Source organism: Chiloscyllium punctatum, chromosome 8 (assembly GCF_047496795.1).
Source record: "Chiloscyllium punctatum isolate Juve2018m chromosome 8, sChiPun1.3, whole genome shotgun sequence".
NCBI classification, from domain to species: Eukaryota; Metazoa; Chordata; class Chondrichthyes; order Orectolobiformes; family Hemiscylliidae; genus Chiloscyllium; species Chiloscyllium punctatum.
The window spans coordinates 125,235,629-125,253,843 of NC_092746.1; the positions used below are offsets into that span (position 1 = coordinate 125,235,629).

An 18,215-nucleotide genomic window follows, 5' to 3' on the forward strand; every position below is an offset into this window, starting at 1 on the left:
ATCTCAGCAGCTCTGACAACATCTGTGGAGAGAAATCCAAGTTAACGTTTCAGCTCCAGTGAACGTTGTTCAGTCCCTCAGTTCTAAAGAAGTCGCACTGGACTGCTGCCAGCCCTGCTGAGATTTTCCAGAAATACCTGCTTTTGTTTCTGTTTTTCAACATCTGCAGCTCTTTCAATTTTTTTTGGTCTCATAATAAAATTAAAACGTGATGTTTTTATATTAAAAAAACCACTTGCATAGTTACCTTGTAATATTGGTCATTGCTATGCATCTTGCAAAGTATGAAAGTTAAATTTATTACCACAATGCCTAAGATTCATTGATAACTAAGGCCTTGCGCATTTCCATCAGAACATTAGGTATCACAAAGAATATTGTGCCCTGCACTCTACCAAGTAGCACCATGGCAAAAGTCTGAGCCAACTACAAGATCCACTGTAGCAAATCGCTAGGGCTTCTCACAGTAGACAAATTTAGGCTGTCTATTTGCTTGCTACACTTGCAGGTTAGGTGTCAGTAACTCACGAACATACACAACCTGATTGAGGATTTTGGATCTGTACTTGATGGAGTTTAGAAGGATGAAAGGGATTCTTAAAGAAACTTGTAGAATACTGAGAAGGGTGGATAGTGTGGATGTGGAGAAGATGTTTCCACTACCAGGAGAGACGAAGAGGAATTACTTCGGCCAGAGGGAGGTTAATCTGTGGAATTCATTGCTGTGGAGGACTGCAGAGGCCAAATCATTGACTGTATTTAAGACAGAGATAGATAGGTTCTTGATAAATAAGGGGATCAAGGATTATGGGGAGAAGGTAGGAGAATGTGGTTGAGAAACATATCTGCCATGTTCAATGGCTGAATGTCTCAATGGGCCAAATGGTCTAGAACATAGAACAGTACAGCACAGAACAGGCCCTTTGGCCCTCTGTTGCCCCAATCTGTGAACTCATCCAAGCCCATCCCCCTACACTATCCCATCATCATCCATGTGCTTATCCAAGGATTGTTTAAATCTCCCTAATGTGGCTGAGTTAACTACATTGGCAAGCAGGGCATTCCACACCCTTACCACTCTCTGAGTAAAAGACTTGCCTCTGACATCTGTCTTAAATCTATCACCCCTCAATTTAAGCTATGCCCCTTGTACAAACTGACGTCATCATCCTAGGGAAAAGACTTTCAAGGTCTCCCCTATTAGTTCTCTGATCATCTTGTATATCCCCTCTTAGCCTTCTTCTCTCCAATGAGAACAGTCCCAAGTCTCTCAGCCTTTCCTCATAAGAGCTTGCCTCCAGACCAGGCAACATCCTGGTAAATTTCCTCTGCACCTTTTCTAATGCTTCCACATCCTTCCTGTAATGGGGCGACCAGAACTGTACACAATATTCCAAGTGTGGCCGCACCAGCGTTTTGTATAGTTGCAGCATGATATTGCGGCTCCAGAACTCAATCCCTCTACAAATAAAACCTAATACATCGTATGCCGCCTTAACAGTACTATCAACCTGGGTGACAACTTTCAGAGATCTATGTACATGGACTCCAAGGTCCCTCTGCACATCCACACTACCAAGAATCTTTCCATTGACCGAGTACTCTACCTTCCTGTTATTCTTCCCAAAGTGCATCACCTCACATTTATCTGCATTGAACTACATTTGCCAAGTCTCAGCCCAATTCTGCAGTTTATCCAAGTCCCCCTGCAACCTGCAACACTCTTTCACATTGTCTACTCCCCTACCAACTTCAGTATCATCTGCAAACTTACTAATCCATCCACCTTCTGCTCCTGTATCTTGACCTATGGTCTTGTGGTTCTTTCAACACATCCTAATCTCTTACCATTTAAGAAATACTCTGGTTTTTTGCTTTTCCTACAAAAGTGGAAAACTTCATATTTTTAACATCTGCCATGTCATTGTCCACTCACCTAGCCTCTCTGAGTCCCAATGAAACTTCTGGTTGTTTCTCAAAATTCACATTCCCACCCAGTGTCATTAGCAAAATTGAAAAAGTTGAGTTTATATCCCATATTCAAATAATTGATACAGCTGGGATGTAAGCGCTGACCTTTGAGGTATCTCATTAGTCACAACCTGCCAAGCTGACTATAATCATTTATTCTAATTCTATTTTCTGCCCATTTAACCAATTATGAATTCATACCTAACTTTATTTACTAGCCTTATATAGGATCTTATTGAAGCTGTTCTGGAAATCAAAAAAAACCACATCAACTGGTTCTCCATTTTTTATTCTGTTAATTACATTCCCAAAAACTGTTGCACGTGAATGTCTTATCATGCTTTACTCTCATTGCCATTGAAATAATCTAAGTCACCCTTTACACGTGAATCGTCCTTGATTTTAGTACTGCCACAGTCCAAGTCAGCTATCAGAGTGGCAGTACCTCTGACAATCCCCTTTTTATGTCAGCCAGGTTAACCTGATTGGACCAGGTTAAACAGCCCCTCTGGGAAGTCATATTCTACAAGGTTGAGGTGGCTGACCTTGTTACAATCACTACATGAAGTGTGTAAAATTATGAGAGGCATGGTTAGACTGGGTAGTTGGAGTATTTTTCCCAAGGTGGAAATTTAAAATACTAGGAGGCATAAGTTTAAGATGAGAGGGGGAAAGTTTAAAGGACATGTGTGAGGCAAGTGTTCTTTCACACAGAAGATGAAAGGTGCCTGAAATATGCTTTCTGGGGAGGTGGTAGAAGCAGATACGAACAGCAATATTTAAGAGGCATTTAGACATACATATGAATAAGCAAGGAATACAGAGACACAGACCATTTGCAGGCAGATGGAATTTGTTTGGAATGGCATCAAGGTCAGCACAGCCGTGGTCGGTCAAAGGGTCTGTTCCTGTGCTGTACTGTTCTTTGTTATACCGATGTTAATTTCTTTCAGTTGTACATTCTTACTAGTGTTATGACCCCGACTCCTCTGTTAATTAAACCAAACACACAGATAAGCTCACTTCGCCTCATAATCTGTTAAAATATAAGTGACAGACAACTCTTAAATTCCACTATTTAAAGAAATACCATCAATTTATTTTTTTCACTCTAAAAACGAACATAAACAACAACTATTCACAACTCCACGCCCCCCCCTTTCTCTTAACTGCTTACTATCTATCTCCAACTCTATAACAATATGCTGTTCCAGTAAGACACTTATTAAAATTAAATCCATTAATTTCAAAACCACACAGCTGCTATTTTTTTCTGTGTCTTCACTCTACTGGATGAGTATCCCCCGGGTTGTCTTCTTTCTTCTTACTTTGAGTATGTTTCATGTGAAAAGGTACCTTTGATAAAGAGTGTTTCCTAATTTCTTGGAGAGCAAGATGTTAGATGGCCAATTAGCTTTCCAATTTTCTCTCTACGGAAGTTGCTCTCTGACCAATTTTTAATAATGTCCTCATTTCATACCCCTTCCTCCCCCCCCACCACCAACATTGGATTGTCTCATTGGTTCATCTCATTAGTTCAATGTTGGCAAAGCAATAAATTCAAGCTTGATTAGGTTTTAGTATTCTGGGGCATAATTTAAACTGATTGGTTAAATTCAAGTTGTTGTCAAAACAGGACCCAAAACTCAGGTATTCATTTCATAGCCAAATGTTGCATGTTATCAATTTTCCAGTATACTCTGGGACAACCATCTGATCATATACACAAATGATTTTAATGTCTCAATTCAGCACAGCATTCTCTCTCTCTCTGTTAAAGTTTTGGTATACACCTTCAACTTCATAATACTAGTCCCGTGGTGATTTACTATTCCTGCTAATTTGCATTTATAATCTGATTTCCTGTTCTTTATTAGTTTTGATGTCCTCTTTTGCTGAATTCTAAATTCCACCTAATCTTTACGGTTACTTTTTTCAGCAACTCTACATCTCTCTCTATGATCGAGTGTAATCTTTAGATACCTTTGTTCGATATTTTTGGTGATGGCAAGAATATTACAACTGCTTTGTTGTTTCTGGAATGGAAACAGCCAAAATTTCTGCTGCAGATGATTGGCCAATAATTTTAGCTGATTTATCACTTTTCTCCCACCACACTACCCCACTTAATACAATGCTATCAAATTATTATCACTAATGTGCTTGTGGAACTTTACTAATACCTTAAATAACTGGAAAAAATTTGAATTGAAAGTTTGTTGGATGGGTAATACAGTGAAAGATTCCATGTTTAATGTCACTACAAGCTAAAAGCATACAGCTTTATTCCCTTGATATATCCTTTAGTTAAGTACCAGCTAACATTTAAACAGACATCTAATCTTTCAAGTCCGTTCCACTATTGAATGGCATAATAGCTGCTTTAATAATCTTCAACTCCACATCCCTGCCTTTTCCCCATATCTATTTATTCACTTACAGTTGAAGAATCTGTCTATCTCATCTCAGAATATATTTAATGAGCCAGCCTTAACAACTCTCTGCAGTACAGAATTTCACAAATTCACTACCCTCTGAGAGAAGCAATTCCTGCACGTTGTTGTCCTAAGTGGGTGACCCCTTATTCTGAGATTATAGCCTCCAGCCGTATACCCTGCCACCAGGGGAAAGAACCTTTCTGCATCTACCCTGTCATGGTTCCTGCCGAATCATGTATGTTTCTATAAGGTGGCCTCTCTTTCTTCGAAGCTCCAATGAGTATAGGCCCAATCTAGTCAACCTCTCCTCAGAAGACAATCCCTCTATACCTGGTAACAGCCTAGTGAACCTTCTGTGGACCTTCTCCAATGCTAACATATCTATTGTTAGATAAGGTGTCCCCAAAACTGTATTCTAGTTGTAGTCTGGCTGATGACTTGTATAATTTTAGTAAGATTTTCCTATTTTAATACTCCATTCCCTTTGCAGTAAGGGCCAACATTAATTTACCTTCCTTATTACTTGCTGAAATTGTTGGCTGGTTTTTTGTGCCCTTTGCACAAGGCCTCCCAAATCCCTCTGTCCTATAGCTTTCTGCAGTTCTCCATTGAAATAATATTCAATTCCCATATACCTCCTCCAAACTACATAACCTCTCATTTTTCCATATTATATTTCATTTGCCAAATTTTATTTTATCTGAACCTGTCTGTATCCTTCTGCAGTCTTTTTGTGTCATCTTCACCAATTGCTTTCCCCCAATTTTTGTTTCATCTCCAAACTTGGCAATAGCACCTCACCCAAGCTTTTAATATATATTGTCAGTAATTGTGGCTGGAGGACTGATTCCTTTAGCAATCGATACTTATTATTATGCTTGTACTTTGATCGAAACATTCTCTGCTTAAGATTATGGTCATGCTTTTTTTTCTCTGTTACAGGGAATGAAAAGTTGGCTGAAGAACTAGGCGTGGGTAAGTTAGACAGCAAAAAGAAATTTCACCTCGAAGAACAAAATTATAATTTAACTTCCCATTTTCGGAGTTAATTATCAGAAACTATTTACCTAAAGGAAACTGCCCCGAAAATTTTCAAGTAAATGTTTGGATACATTGGGGGCTCAGAACTTGGACAGCGCTCTTCCATGTCTACTGTCACCTTGATGGAAGAAGACTGAGCAAAAGAAGTTGTCTGCCGAATCAAATGCAGTAGATCAAGAGAATTCACTCAGAAATTCCATTCATTTGCATTACTCCATTCATGTAAAAAGAATTTCAGGGATCTGAAAATGAATAAGCAAATTAAGTTGAGGGAGTCTACTTGTAATACTTGTGTAAGATTATAGTTCCTGTTGGCAAGCCACTTGCAAGTTCAGTGCGTGATGAGTTTAAGATTAAGAGGTGACATTATTGAGGTGTTCAAAATTATGAACAATTTTGACAGTGTAATGAAGGATACTCCGTTCCACTCGTTGGCATGTCAGTAATTAGAGGTCACCATTTTAAGATTGTCAGGAAGAGAACTGGGATTGAGATGAGGAGGAACTTCTTCACTCACAGAGTTGTTAGGGTTTGGAATGAGCTGCCTGGGAGAGCGGTGGAGACAGATTCCGTTGGAGGTGTCAAAAGAAAGCCGAATATATATTAAAAGTGATGAATTTACAGAGATAGGGCTGGAGAGTGAGACAGCTGTAGCTCTTTCAGGAACCAGTACAGACATGATCAGCCAAATGGCTTCCTTCTGTACTATAACTTTCTATGATTCTAGTTATTTCATTCCCAGTCGTACACCCAGTCATGCTTTAGTTTTGTTAGATAGTGTACTGATCAAGACAATTGCCCTGAATGCACAATGGAAAATTCTTCACAATCACTATCCCATTCAATATCAGATATAGTTAAGATTCACCATCATTCACCAATGTCAATAGAGTTCAGGATAGGGAAGTACTGAGCTTTCTTTTGGAGTCAGTATACTATAAATAGCATAATCCTGAAATAGTTAAGATTGTAGAGAGATCTTAGAAACACAGAAAATAGTAGCAGAAATAGGCGATTCAGCCTTTCAAGGCTGCTCATGGCAAATCATCCAACTCAGTACTTGTTTCCACTTTCTCCCCATAACCCTTGATCCCCTTCCATCTAAGAACTAATCCTTCTTGAAAACATTCAATGTTTTGGCCTCACCACTTTCTTTGGCAGAGAATTCAACAGGCTCACCAATCTCTGGCTGAAGAAATTTCTCCTCATCACAGACCTAAATGCATACCACGGATCCTTAAACTGTGATGCCTAATTCTGGACTCCTGGCCATTGGCATCATCCTTCATGTGTTTAAACTGACTAGTCTGTTAGAATTTTATAGGTTTCTATGAGATACCCTCTCATTTTTTTCTCAACGTGTAAGCAATAAAAATAAATCCTTAAATGTGACTGAGCAAATCAATAGGTAGTTGAAAAACTCATGTGAGCTACTTGATTTATAAACAGAGGCACAGAATATAAAATCAAAGAAATCATTCAGTTACTGTATAAAATGATTACCATATAAGGATTAAAACCAGTTGAGGAGAAGTTTACCTGATAGTACAAGGAATGAGAGACATTAGTAATGAGAGGACGTTGAAAAAATTATGACTTCTTCTTAGGACAGACAAGGTTGAAAAGTAACCTAATAGATGTTTTAAGGATAATGAGAGGATTTAATAACGTAGTTAGAGAAAGATGAGTAGTTCAATAAGAGACATGCATTATAAATTATTGATAAGACATTAATGAGTAAAGAGAATTGTTTTCATGGCATCACAGAATTGCACAGTGCAGAAGAGGCTGTTTGACCAGTGACAAAAAACACTCTAAATTTACACTAATCCTACTTTCCACCACTTGGTCCAAAGCCTTGAATGTTATATCACTTCACCTGCTCATCAAAGTACTTTTTAAAGTTCCCACTTCAACTACCCTCTTAGGCAATATGTTACAGATTCCCACCACCACCTGGATGAAATAGAAATTCCTCAAATCCCCTGTAAACCTACTTCCTTAAATTATGCCTCTTGTTATTGACCCTTAAGCTAAAAGAAAAAAACAGCTTTCTATCCACCCTGCCCATGCCCTCATATTCTCTCACACTTCAACCAGGTCACCACTCAGTTTTCCCTGCTCTAAAGAAAACACCCTTGCTTATCCAGCTTCTCTTCATTACTAAAATGTTCCATCCCAGTCTTCATCCTGGTGAATCTCCGCTGCACTCTTTCCAGTGCAATCACATCCTTCCTGTAGTGTGATGACCAGAATTGCACACTGTCCTCCAGCTGTTGCCTAACTAAAGTTCTACTATAACCTCCCTGCTCCATGTCACAGTTAATAAAGGCAAATATCGCACGACCCTTCTTAACTACACTATTAACCATGATATAGACTGTAGGGAAATAGATGGTGACATCTTGCAAAATGTCCAGATTACAGAGGAGGAAGTGCTGGATGTCTTGAAACAGTTAAAAGTGGACACATCCCCAGGATCTGATCAGGTGTACCCGAGAACTCTGTGGGAAACTAGAGAAGTGACTGCTGGGCCTCTTGCTGAGATATTTGTATCATCGATAGTCACAAGTGAGGTGCCGGAAGACTGGAGGTTGGCAAATGTAGTGCCACTGTTTAAGAAGGGCGGTAAAGACAAGCCAGGGAACTATAGACCAGTGAGCCTGACGTCAGCGGTGGGCAAGTTGTTGGAGAGAATCCTGAGGGACAGGATGTACATGTATTTGGAAAGGCAAGGACTGATTCGGGATGGTCAACATGGCTTTGTGCGTGGGAAATCATGTCTCACAAACTTGATTGAGTTTTTTGAAGAAGTAACAAAGAAGATTGATGAGGACAGAGCAGTAGATGTGATCTATATGGACTTCAGTAAGGCGTTCGATAAGGTTCCCCATGGGAGACTAATTAGCAAGGTTAGATCTCATGGAATACAGGGAGAACTAGCCATTTGGATATAGATCTGGCTCAAAGGTAGAAGACAAGAGGGTGGTGGTGGAGGTTATTTTTCAGACTGGAGACGTGTGACCAGTGGAGTGCCACGAGGATCGGTGCTGGGTCCTCTGCTTTTTGTCATTTACATAAATGAGCATAAGAGGTACAGTTAGTAAGTTTGCAGATGACACCAAACTTGGAGGTGTAGTGGACAGCAAAGATGGTTACCTCAGATTATAACAGGATCTGGACCAGATGGGTCAAAGGGCTGAGAAGTGGTAGATGGAGTTTAATTCAGATAAATGCAAGGTGCTGCACTTTGGGAAAGCAAATCTTAGCCAGACTTATACACTTAATGGTAAGGTCCTAGGGAGTGTTGCTGAACAAAGAGACCTTGGAGTGCAGGTTCATAGCTCCTTGAAAGTGGAGTCGCAGGTAGATAGGATAGTGAAGAAGCCGTTTGGTATGCTTTCCTTTATTGGTCAGAGTATTGAGTACAGGAGTTGGGAGGTCATGTTGCAGCTGTACAGGACATTGGTTAGGCCACTGTTAGAATATTGCGTGGAATTCTGGTCTCCTTCCTATCGGAAAGATGTTGTGAAACTTGAAAGGGTTGAGAAAAGATTTACAAGGATGATGCCAGGGTTGGAGGATCTGAGCTACAAGGAGAGGCTGAACAGGCTGGAGCTGTTTTCCCTGGAGTGTCGGAGGCTGAGAGGTGACCTTATAGATGTTTACAAAATTGTGAGGGGCATGGATAGGATAAATAGGCAACATTTTTTCTCTGGGGTCTGGGAGTCCAGAACTATAGAGCATAGGTTTAGGGTGAGAGGGGATAAATATAAAAGAGACCTAAGGGGCAACGTTTTCACGCAGAGGGTGGTACGTGTATGGAATGAGCTGCCAGAGGAGGTGGTGGAGGCTGGTACAATTGCAACATTTAAGAGGCATTTGGATGGGTATATGAATAGGAAGGGTTTGGAGTGATATGGGCCGGGTGCTAGCAGGTGGGACTAGATTGGGTTGGGATATCTAGTCGGCATGAACGGGTTGGACTGAAGCATCTGTTTCCATGCTATATTTCTCTATGACTCTATGACTCCATGGCTCTGTCCTCCAGAAATCTGTAGACAAGCTTACCTAGGTTCCTCTGATCCTCTGAGCATCCCACTGCCCTGTTTTATTCATTGAGCATTTCTTTGTTCTGTTATTTCTTCACCTCTCATTTGTCAGGGTTAAATGCCATCTACCACTGACCAATCTGTCTAAATCTTCCTGTAACCTATGACCTTATTCCTCAGTGTCAACCACCTAACCAATCTTCACATCATTCTACAAGCTTACTTTATGATCCACGCTCCCCACAGCATATTCTTCTATATCATTTACAAATGCATCATGAACAATAACAAATCCAGTGCCAATCCATATAGTATGCCTCTGGTCCGTGCTGTCTAGTCAGAGAAATAGCCTTCTACCACCACACTCTATCTTCTGCCACTACGCCAATTTTACATGCAACTTGCTAAGTTATCCTGGTTGTTACCTTTTACATCAGTCTCCCATGTGGGACCTGGTCAAAGGCTTTCCTGAAATCCATATAAAGCACATCAACCGCAGTACCACATCGACACACCTCTTTGAAAAATTCAGTCAAATCTGTGAGCTCCATCTGACAAAGCCATGATGACTATCCATGATCAAGTTTTGCCTCTCCAAGCTGTTTCTAAAATAATTTTGAAATAAATTTGGACTTTGAGAATAAGGAACTTACAGGATTACAGGGAGAACTTGAAATAAAAGATTAAGCTTAAGTGCTTTTTCAAAACACTATTAAAGGTATGATGAATTGGAGATCCTCCTTCTGTATGTAAATCTCTCATGATTATTGATCGATGGTAATGTAAGTTTGTAATGAATATTTTTATTTTTTATTCACAGGTGGAGCTGTTTCTGCAGAACAAACTGCAGAAGAACGTAAGTAAATAATGATTTCATTTAATATATTTTCTCCTTTTTTTTAGCATAGACGTACATTTTGGTCAGCATGGACCAGTTTGGGCTATGGAGCCTGTCTCCATGCTGTAGGACTCTATGACTATAACCTAATGCATTCATTACATTTTTCTTGTATTCCGAATTTCCATGTTAATGTATTCCAACTGATATCACATGTAAATATTAAAGCCACTTCCCACAATTCCAGAGGGATGTTATAATAAAATTTCGACTGAGTATTGAATTGCTGCTTGAAACATTAGACCCTGAGATACTTTACTATTTTAGCCTTCATCCTTCTGTAAAGTACACCTGTCTTTTCCAAAACTGCTGTGAGTGATGATTTAGAAATCTCCCGGCTGTTTGAAATGCAATGGTGCCCTAAAAGTTGAATTTGGTGGTTACTTACACATCTGAATGAGGCGTTTGCATGCAGCGGATTGCGTCTGCAGTTCCTAATCCAAACATAGAGCTGTGCTTTGGCTTTATGGTAAAACGTACTCTGCTGAAATACATTTCCAGACTAAAGTCATATTTTGTACAGGGAATAAGACATGCTGAAATGGGATTGATGCTCTATACCTCTGTGTTATGTTTCCTGTTTTGCCTTTTGTGATAATGCAGTATGCAGTTGGGAATGACACACATTCTCTCTCTCTCTCTCTATCTCTCTCTTTATCTCTCTATTTCTCTCTCACTCTCTCACTTGATGCTAGTTCGGGTCAGAGATGAGCTGTGCCCATTCAAAAACAAACCCACAAGTGGTCTAAAATCTGACCTTTGATCTTGGCCTTGAACATATTGCATCTTCCCAGTCATTTCATTCATAAAATACATCTAAACCAGCAATTCAATTCAACCTGTTAGTTGTACTCACTTCAATTTCACTCCACCATATCAGAATAGAATTGACAGTTCTCTTTCTTGTTTTTCCTCTTTCCATCTATCATTTGGGTGGGAACAATTTTTAAATGAAAATCATTTAATGTTTGAGATTGCATTTTTTTATGTATAGTTTATATTGTTTTTCAACAGAAAGATTGGCACGGGAAGAAGAAGAATTTCTTGAAATGGGTAAGTTCAGAAAGAGAAAAAAACATGATTTGAAGGTTATTGAGGAATGTGCAAAATAATATTGTTTAAATGTTTCTCACAAATGTTAGATAATGCTCAGAGCAAAGAATGTCAGTGAATGCTGCCTCATCATCACAAAGTATGAGACCAAGGGTCAAAGTCTTTATGATTGCCATGTAAGGCACAGTGTTCCAGTGTGAATTACAGTGAGAACAGACAACTATTTTGGGAGAATGGAAATTCTGATAGGGTAATTAATCATCAAGGAACTCCTGGACTCACTAAATGTAGACATTGAATGCTCTGATTATTGGCATAAGTTTATTAGAGTTCAGTTCACAAACAAAAAGTTGAAACTTTACAATGGTTGTATGCTAATAGTGTATTGTGGTCCTTGAGGCATGCACCAATGCTTGTTGACCGTTGTCAATCTTCTGACTTCTTTTCCACACCAGTGATGTCATGTGGAGTCCATCATTTATCCTTCTAGATTCTTACTCTGGGCTGTAGTTATTAGGCTATAGTTTATCCTGACTAACAAGATGAGGTCAATATTGGCACAATTGTCTCTACACTTTCTCTGTTTCTGCCACTGCTTATTTTAACACGTCTTTGCAAAAGATACTCCTCTAAACAAAGTTAAAAATCACACAACACCATGTTATAGTCCAAGAAGTTTTTAATTGGAAGCACTAACTTTTGGAATGCTGCTCCTTCATCAGATGGTTGTCAGATGGTTCCAATTAAACCTGGTGTTGTGTGATTTTTAAATTTGTACACCCCAGTCCAACACCAGCACCTCCAAATCTCATCTAAACACTTCACATTTAATAGCAAGGAAAATTGTGCAACACAGAATACAGGTAGTTCTCCTATTATGCTGTAGTTGTGTTCCAGTGAAACCGCACTGAGAAAATCGCTGAATAGAAATAATGGGGCCTATGGGAAAAGTGAGGTTAGGAACAGACCAGCAAATAATATCACTCATGCTCACTCAAAAATCACACAAAAGCCCTAAATAAAGTCCAGCTCAGCCTGAATGAAGGCTTAAATCATATTTATTAATGAAACAAAAGTAAATTTAACACATAACATTGAAAAAATATTGTTAATGCAGATCATCATCATCATCACCGCCTTCTGTTTGATTGTCTTATTACTGGGGTTTGGTTAAAAAGGACATCCAGCTTTTGCTGCTTTGCCCTTTTCCTTCTATCTTGAAGAAGCTGTTCATAGGGTACCAGATGAGATCTTACTGTACTGCTACCCTGCTAAGTTCTGCATTGTAATTGTTGGCCTCGAAGAGAAAAGAGAAATGGAAAGCTTTCATGGTGCATCCTGGACTTCATCTTTTTCACCTCAAGCTACGACTTTCCCCTCAACGAGAAGCTGTTATAGATCAGCAGTGGAGAAGTCTTCACACTGGGACTCAGGCAACTCTTCAATATCCTCACTTTCCACTTCTTCAAAGCTAACCTGCTTTGCAAAGGCAACTTTTGGGAGCTTTCCTGACAGTTCACACCCTTTAGAATCTTGGACTATGGGAGGAAATGCCAGTGCACACTCCTCATCTGCACAGGCATATTCACCAATTAACTTTATGTTATGGAAAGCCATGTGATTCTTAAAACCAGCAAACCACCCACTGCTAGCATTAAAGGCAGGCACATCTGCAGGATTTTGAGCATTTTTCTTTAGACCTTCATAAATAGATGACTTTTTCTTTTAGGTTAAGAAAGGTTGTCCCAAAAAAACTTTTTTGTTTGATCTTTCATCCAAACACTTAGAAGCCTCTCCGTCTCCTCAAGTTCTTTTGGCTGTGACCTCACAGATTTGCTGGCACTCAGACTTGTTCCAGCTCGGTTTAATCTTTTCAACGTTGCCTCTAATAGTGCGTAAGGCAAACTCCCTCATTCCTGCTAAGTGAGCTTTATCACACTTTCGCTCCTTATGCATTTATAACATCTAGCCTCTCTTCCACTGTTGTGGCCTTCCTTTTGTGTTCACCACCTGCAATTTTATTTCCAGGACACTTCTTGCTAACATTCTTGTCATTATCTTTTCATTTGCAAAAATGGAGCAACATAATCTAAGAGAACAAATTAGAAAGGCAAATGGATGTATAAGAGTAATCAGTCCTGCAGGAACTATACAGGACTTACACAGGATTTATACATGAATATTCTTGTCTCAGAGGGAGAGCAATGAACATTCATTAGATTAATTTTTGAGGTGAAGCTGCTCAATGTATTGTACTGTACCTCTCATATGCTCTGACTGCAGCTGAGTTTGACCCTTGTGCAAACAACACAGAGACCTCGCTAACATCAGTTTATATGTAGAATAGTGCAGTGGTATTGCTGACATCAGCACATGTGCAGAACAGTGCTGAGACTTCACTGACATTGGCACATGTGCAGAACAGCGCAAAGACTTGCTGAAATCAGTGCATGTGCAAAATGGAGCAGAAGCTTTCAGCACATGCGGAACAAAGTGTGCAAAACGATTGCTGCTGGAGAAGCACTATTGTGAACAGAAGTAAGCATTCTTGAAAATACCATTTCCTAATTCTTCAGCGACGTTATAGCCAAATTGCACTGCCCAAACATGCTTTATATGAGAACTACCTGTAATCCAAAATCATAGTACAGAAATTACAGTTCAAATGTGAGGTTCACAGTTTAAGCAAAGTGCAATGTAATAATTCACTGCCATAGTCTCAAATTGTCTTAAAAACATCCCAATCCATGAACTGTGCTGCAGATCAAAGCTCCTTGTTGAGGTTTGACCAATTGGAAAGTTCCAAAGGAAGGTTTGACCCATAGTACCATGGCTTCCACCTGAGCTCGGGCAAGGAAACAGGTCCAAAATTCACCCAAGCTGGAATGGGAAATCAAACCCTATGCAGATGGTACGATTCTGATCCACAGTGGTTACCCTGCCAAGTGAACCAAGTGGTTCCCCCCAAGGAATTCAAGTTGCCGTGGCAAGAAATGTTTTTCTCATGCTTGTTTTAGTCTCGAGTTATGGAGCATGATGGTCGAGGCTGCTAAATAGTTCAAAGCTTATATTAATTTTATTCTAACAGAAATGGGGCTAAGGGATTTTTCCCACTTTAGTTAATTTTGGGAAATATCTCATATATGCAGTCTTGCAAACCTTGATATTCTTCCTTACCTGCATAGCTGAGTGCATGCAAAATGACACAACATATATTAAAATATTTTAGACACTGTTAACAGTCATGGTTTGCAATTAAGCCTGAAAACCACAGCTGCACATCTGATGAGTGTGCCCTGAGTAAGACAGGATACCCAGGGATGGAGTTAGTGGTGTCTGCAAGGTATGATTCTGTGAGTATAACTATGTTCAGGTTATTAATTGACTAGTCTGTGAGATAGCTCACCCAGTTTTGGCATACAATGCAAATGTCAGCAAAGAGGATTTTGCAGAATTGACAGGGCTGACTTTAATACTATCTTTGGTGCCTAGGTCAATGCTAGGTGGTCCATCTGGTGTTATTCCTTACTTCAGACACTATAGTGGGCTTGATACAACAGATTGTCTTGCTAATCCATTTGAGAAGGCAGTTAAGAGTAATCATATTGCTGTGAGTCTGGAGCCACGCGTAAACCAGACCAAGTAAGAATGGCAGATTTCCTTCCCTAAAGGACAGAAATGAATCTGATGTTTTCTAACATGGTCCTTATGAGACTAGCTTCTTAATGCCAAAATTGGTTGAGTTTGTTTTGTTTTCAAGTTGCCATGTTGAGCATTCTAGATTGTCAATCTGTTGCAACCACTAGCTGAGGTACAGGGCCAGATTAAGGTGTGATTTGATGGTAAGAGCCAAACCACCACTGAGACCATCTGGGATAAGAGCTGGAAGGTATTGGCTAGTAAGGATTTTTCCTTTAAAGGGAAGGCCAGCGCACCTGAGCCAGATTGCAGTTATGTCTGTGGTGTTGATGTAATCATTCACAATTAACTTTCCGTGAATTGTCACCTTACTGTGGTGGAGAGGCTTAAATGTTCCATTGATCCTGAGATCGATACTTTCTCAGTTTTCATCAGAGCCATTCATGTCAGTAAGGTCAGAGGGAAGGAAACAAGGTGTGATCCAAAACAAATCCTCAGCAGTGATTCAGGCAGAAGATATTCATGTAAAAACTATGATGGCAGATGAAGGTTGAAATCCCCATTCGTTGAGATTGATGGGGACAGGTCTGTGAGATCTGGAAGTCCCCAGCTTCTGAGTGGAATATAGATGATTGAGTCTGATTCAGTTCTTTCGCTCTTGAAAGGAATTCAAGAGCATTTCAGCAGTTTTCTTCACAACTGAGCGACTCTCTTCAAGATCAACTCTCCTTACCCCACACAGGGAGGAAGCTATAAAGAGGTACTTTAAAGATAGTGTGTTTCATCACCAACCAAACAGGAAAATCACATGCAGCAAGCTCATCTACTTGTGATGTGTAAACCAACGTTAAACTCATTCTTGGCATCTGGAGTGTATGGAACCTGGAATGTTCAAATCCTAATGGATGACAAGCAAAACAGATGCCCTTGTTGCACGTGAATTCAGGCACTTCAACATTGATATCAGTGCCCTGTGGGAGACCCGAAGAGCAGGCTAAGGAAAGGGCAGCTGAAGGAAGAAGGCTAGCTGTTCAGTGAGACTCATCACTATCCTCGGTCTCCTCAACGACAAGCTGTCCGCAACAATCCTCACAAATGGTGGGAGATTGAATCTTCTGAGGGAGATCTGTTATCACCCTGACCCTGTTCAAAATCTTCATGGCCACCATTCTTCATCTTGTCAAGAACAGGCTTCCCAGTGATGTGGACATTGTCAACAGGCTGGGTGGAAATCTTTTTAACTTCAATCAGTTGAAATGCAAAAAGAAAACATCACTGACATCATTTGTGGAACTTTAGTATGTGGATAAAGATGTCAGCTCTGCTCTCTGAAAAGAGAATCAAGCCTTCACAGAAACATACTAAAGACTTAGAACATTACAGCGCAGTACAGACCCTTCGGCCCTCAAAGTTGCGCTGACCTGTGGAACCCATCTGAAGTCCATCTAACCTAAACTATTCCATTTTCATCCATATGTCTATTCAATGACCATTTGAATGACCTTAAAGTTGATGAGTCTACTAATGTTGTGGGCAGGGCGTTCCAAGCCCCTACTACTCTCTGAGTAAAGAACCTACCTCTGACATCTGTCCTATATCTATTACCCCTCAATTTAAAGCTGTCTCCCCTCGTACTAGCCAACACTATCCGAGGATAAAGGCTCTCACTGTCCACCCTATCTAACCCTCTGATTATCTTACACGTCTCAATTAAGTCACCTCTCAACCTTCTTCTTTTGAATGAAAACAGCTTCAAGTCCCTCAGCCTTTCCTCATAAGACCTTCCATCCATACCAGGCAACATCATAGTAAATCTCCTCTGAACCCTTTCCAAAGCTTCCATATCCTTCCAAAAATGTGGAGACCAAAACTATATGCAATACTCCAATTGCGGCTGCACCAGAGTTTTGTACAGCTGTAGCATGACCTCATGACTCTGAAACTCAATCCCTCTACCAATAAAAGCTAACATACTGTATGCCTTCTTAACAACCCTATCAACCTGGATGGCAACTTTCAAGGATCTGTGTACATGGCCACTAAGATCCCTCTGCTCATCTACACTACCAAGAACCTTACCATTTAACCCAGTACTCTTATTCTTTTTGCTCCTTCGAAAGTGAGCCACCTCATACTTTTCCGCAAAAACTCCATTTGCCACCTCTCAGCCCAGCTCTGCAGCTTATCTATGTCCCTCTGTAATCTGTAATATCCTTCAGCATCTTTCCACAACTCCATTGACCTTAGTGTCATCCGCAAATTTACTAACCCATTCTTCTACACCCTCATCCAGGTCATTTATAAAAATGAGAAACAGCAGTGGCCTCAAAACAGATCCTTGCAGTACGCCACTATTAACTAAACTCCAGGATGAACATTTTCAATAAAACACCACCCTCTGTCTTCTTTCAGCTAGCCAACGTCTGATCCAAACTGCTAAATCACCCTCAATTCCATGCCTCCGAATTTTGTGCAATAGCCTACTGTGAGGAACCTTATCAAATGCTGGCCAGTGTCCAGCAGTGTACCATCGGGATCAGTACTTGGCCCCTTATTATTTGTTACATACATAAATGATATTGATGACAATTTGGGAGAAATGTTAAGCAAATTTGCAGCAGCACCAAAAGTGGTAGAGCGATTAATAGTGAAGAAGATGGTTGTAGGTTACAGGCAGACAAAAATGAGATTTCACAAGGGCAGACTAGTGGTAGATGGTAGTTAACCCTGAAGGTTGTGAGGTGATGCAGTTTGGAAGAAGAAGAAACGAAATGAGCAAGTATTTAGTGAATGGCAGGATACTGGGTAGCTCAGAGGAATAGAGGGATCTTGGGGTAATTATTCACAGATTCCTGAAGTCAGCAGAGCACATGAAGAGCACAGTTAAGAAGCATATGGCACATATACTTTCATCAGTCATGGCATGAAGTCTAAGATCAGGGAGGTAATGTTGGAATTGTACAAAGCCTTGGTTGGGCCACAGCTGGAGTACTGTGTGTAGTTCTGGTCACCTCACTACTGGAAGGATGTGTTACTACTAGAGAGGGTACAGAGCAGGTTCACCAGAATGTTGCCTGGGATGGACAAATTGAGCTAGAAGAAAGACTAGGTAAGGTTGGATTG

At 40.2% G+C, this 18,215-nt stretch overlaps 1 protein-coding gene across 1 annotated transcript in view; it reads left to right on the forward strand.

The window, feature by feature from the left end:
- Nucleotides 1-18,215, forward strand: part of LOC140480292 (uncharacterized) — a 142,495-nt gene that overhangs the window by 51,929 nt on the left and 72,351 nt on the right. Inside the window, exons 10-12 of the mRNA XM_072574996.1 lie at nt 5,352-5,384; nt 10,323-10,358; nt 11,415-11,453. Coding sequence (XP_072431097.1) covers nt 5,352-5,384; nt 10,323-10,358; nt 11,415-11,453 — 108 coding nt within the window. The remainder of the gene's footprint in view (nt 1-5,351; nt 5,385-10,322; nt 10,359-11,414; nt 11,454-18,215) is intronic.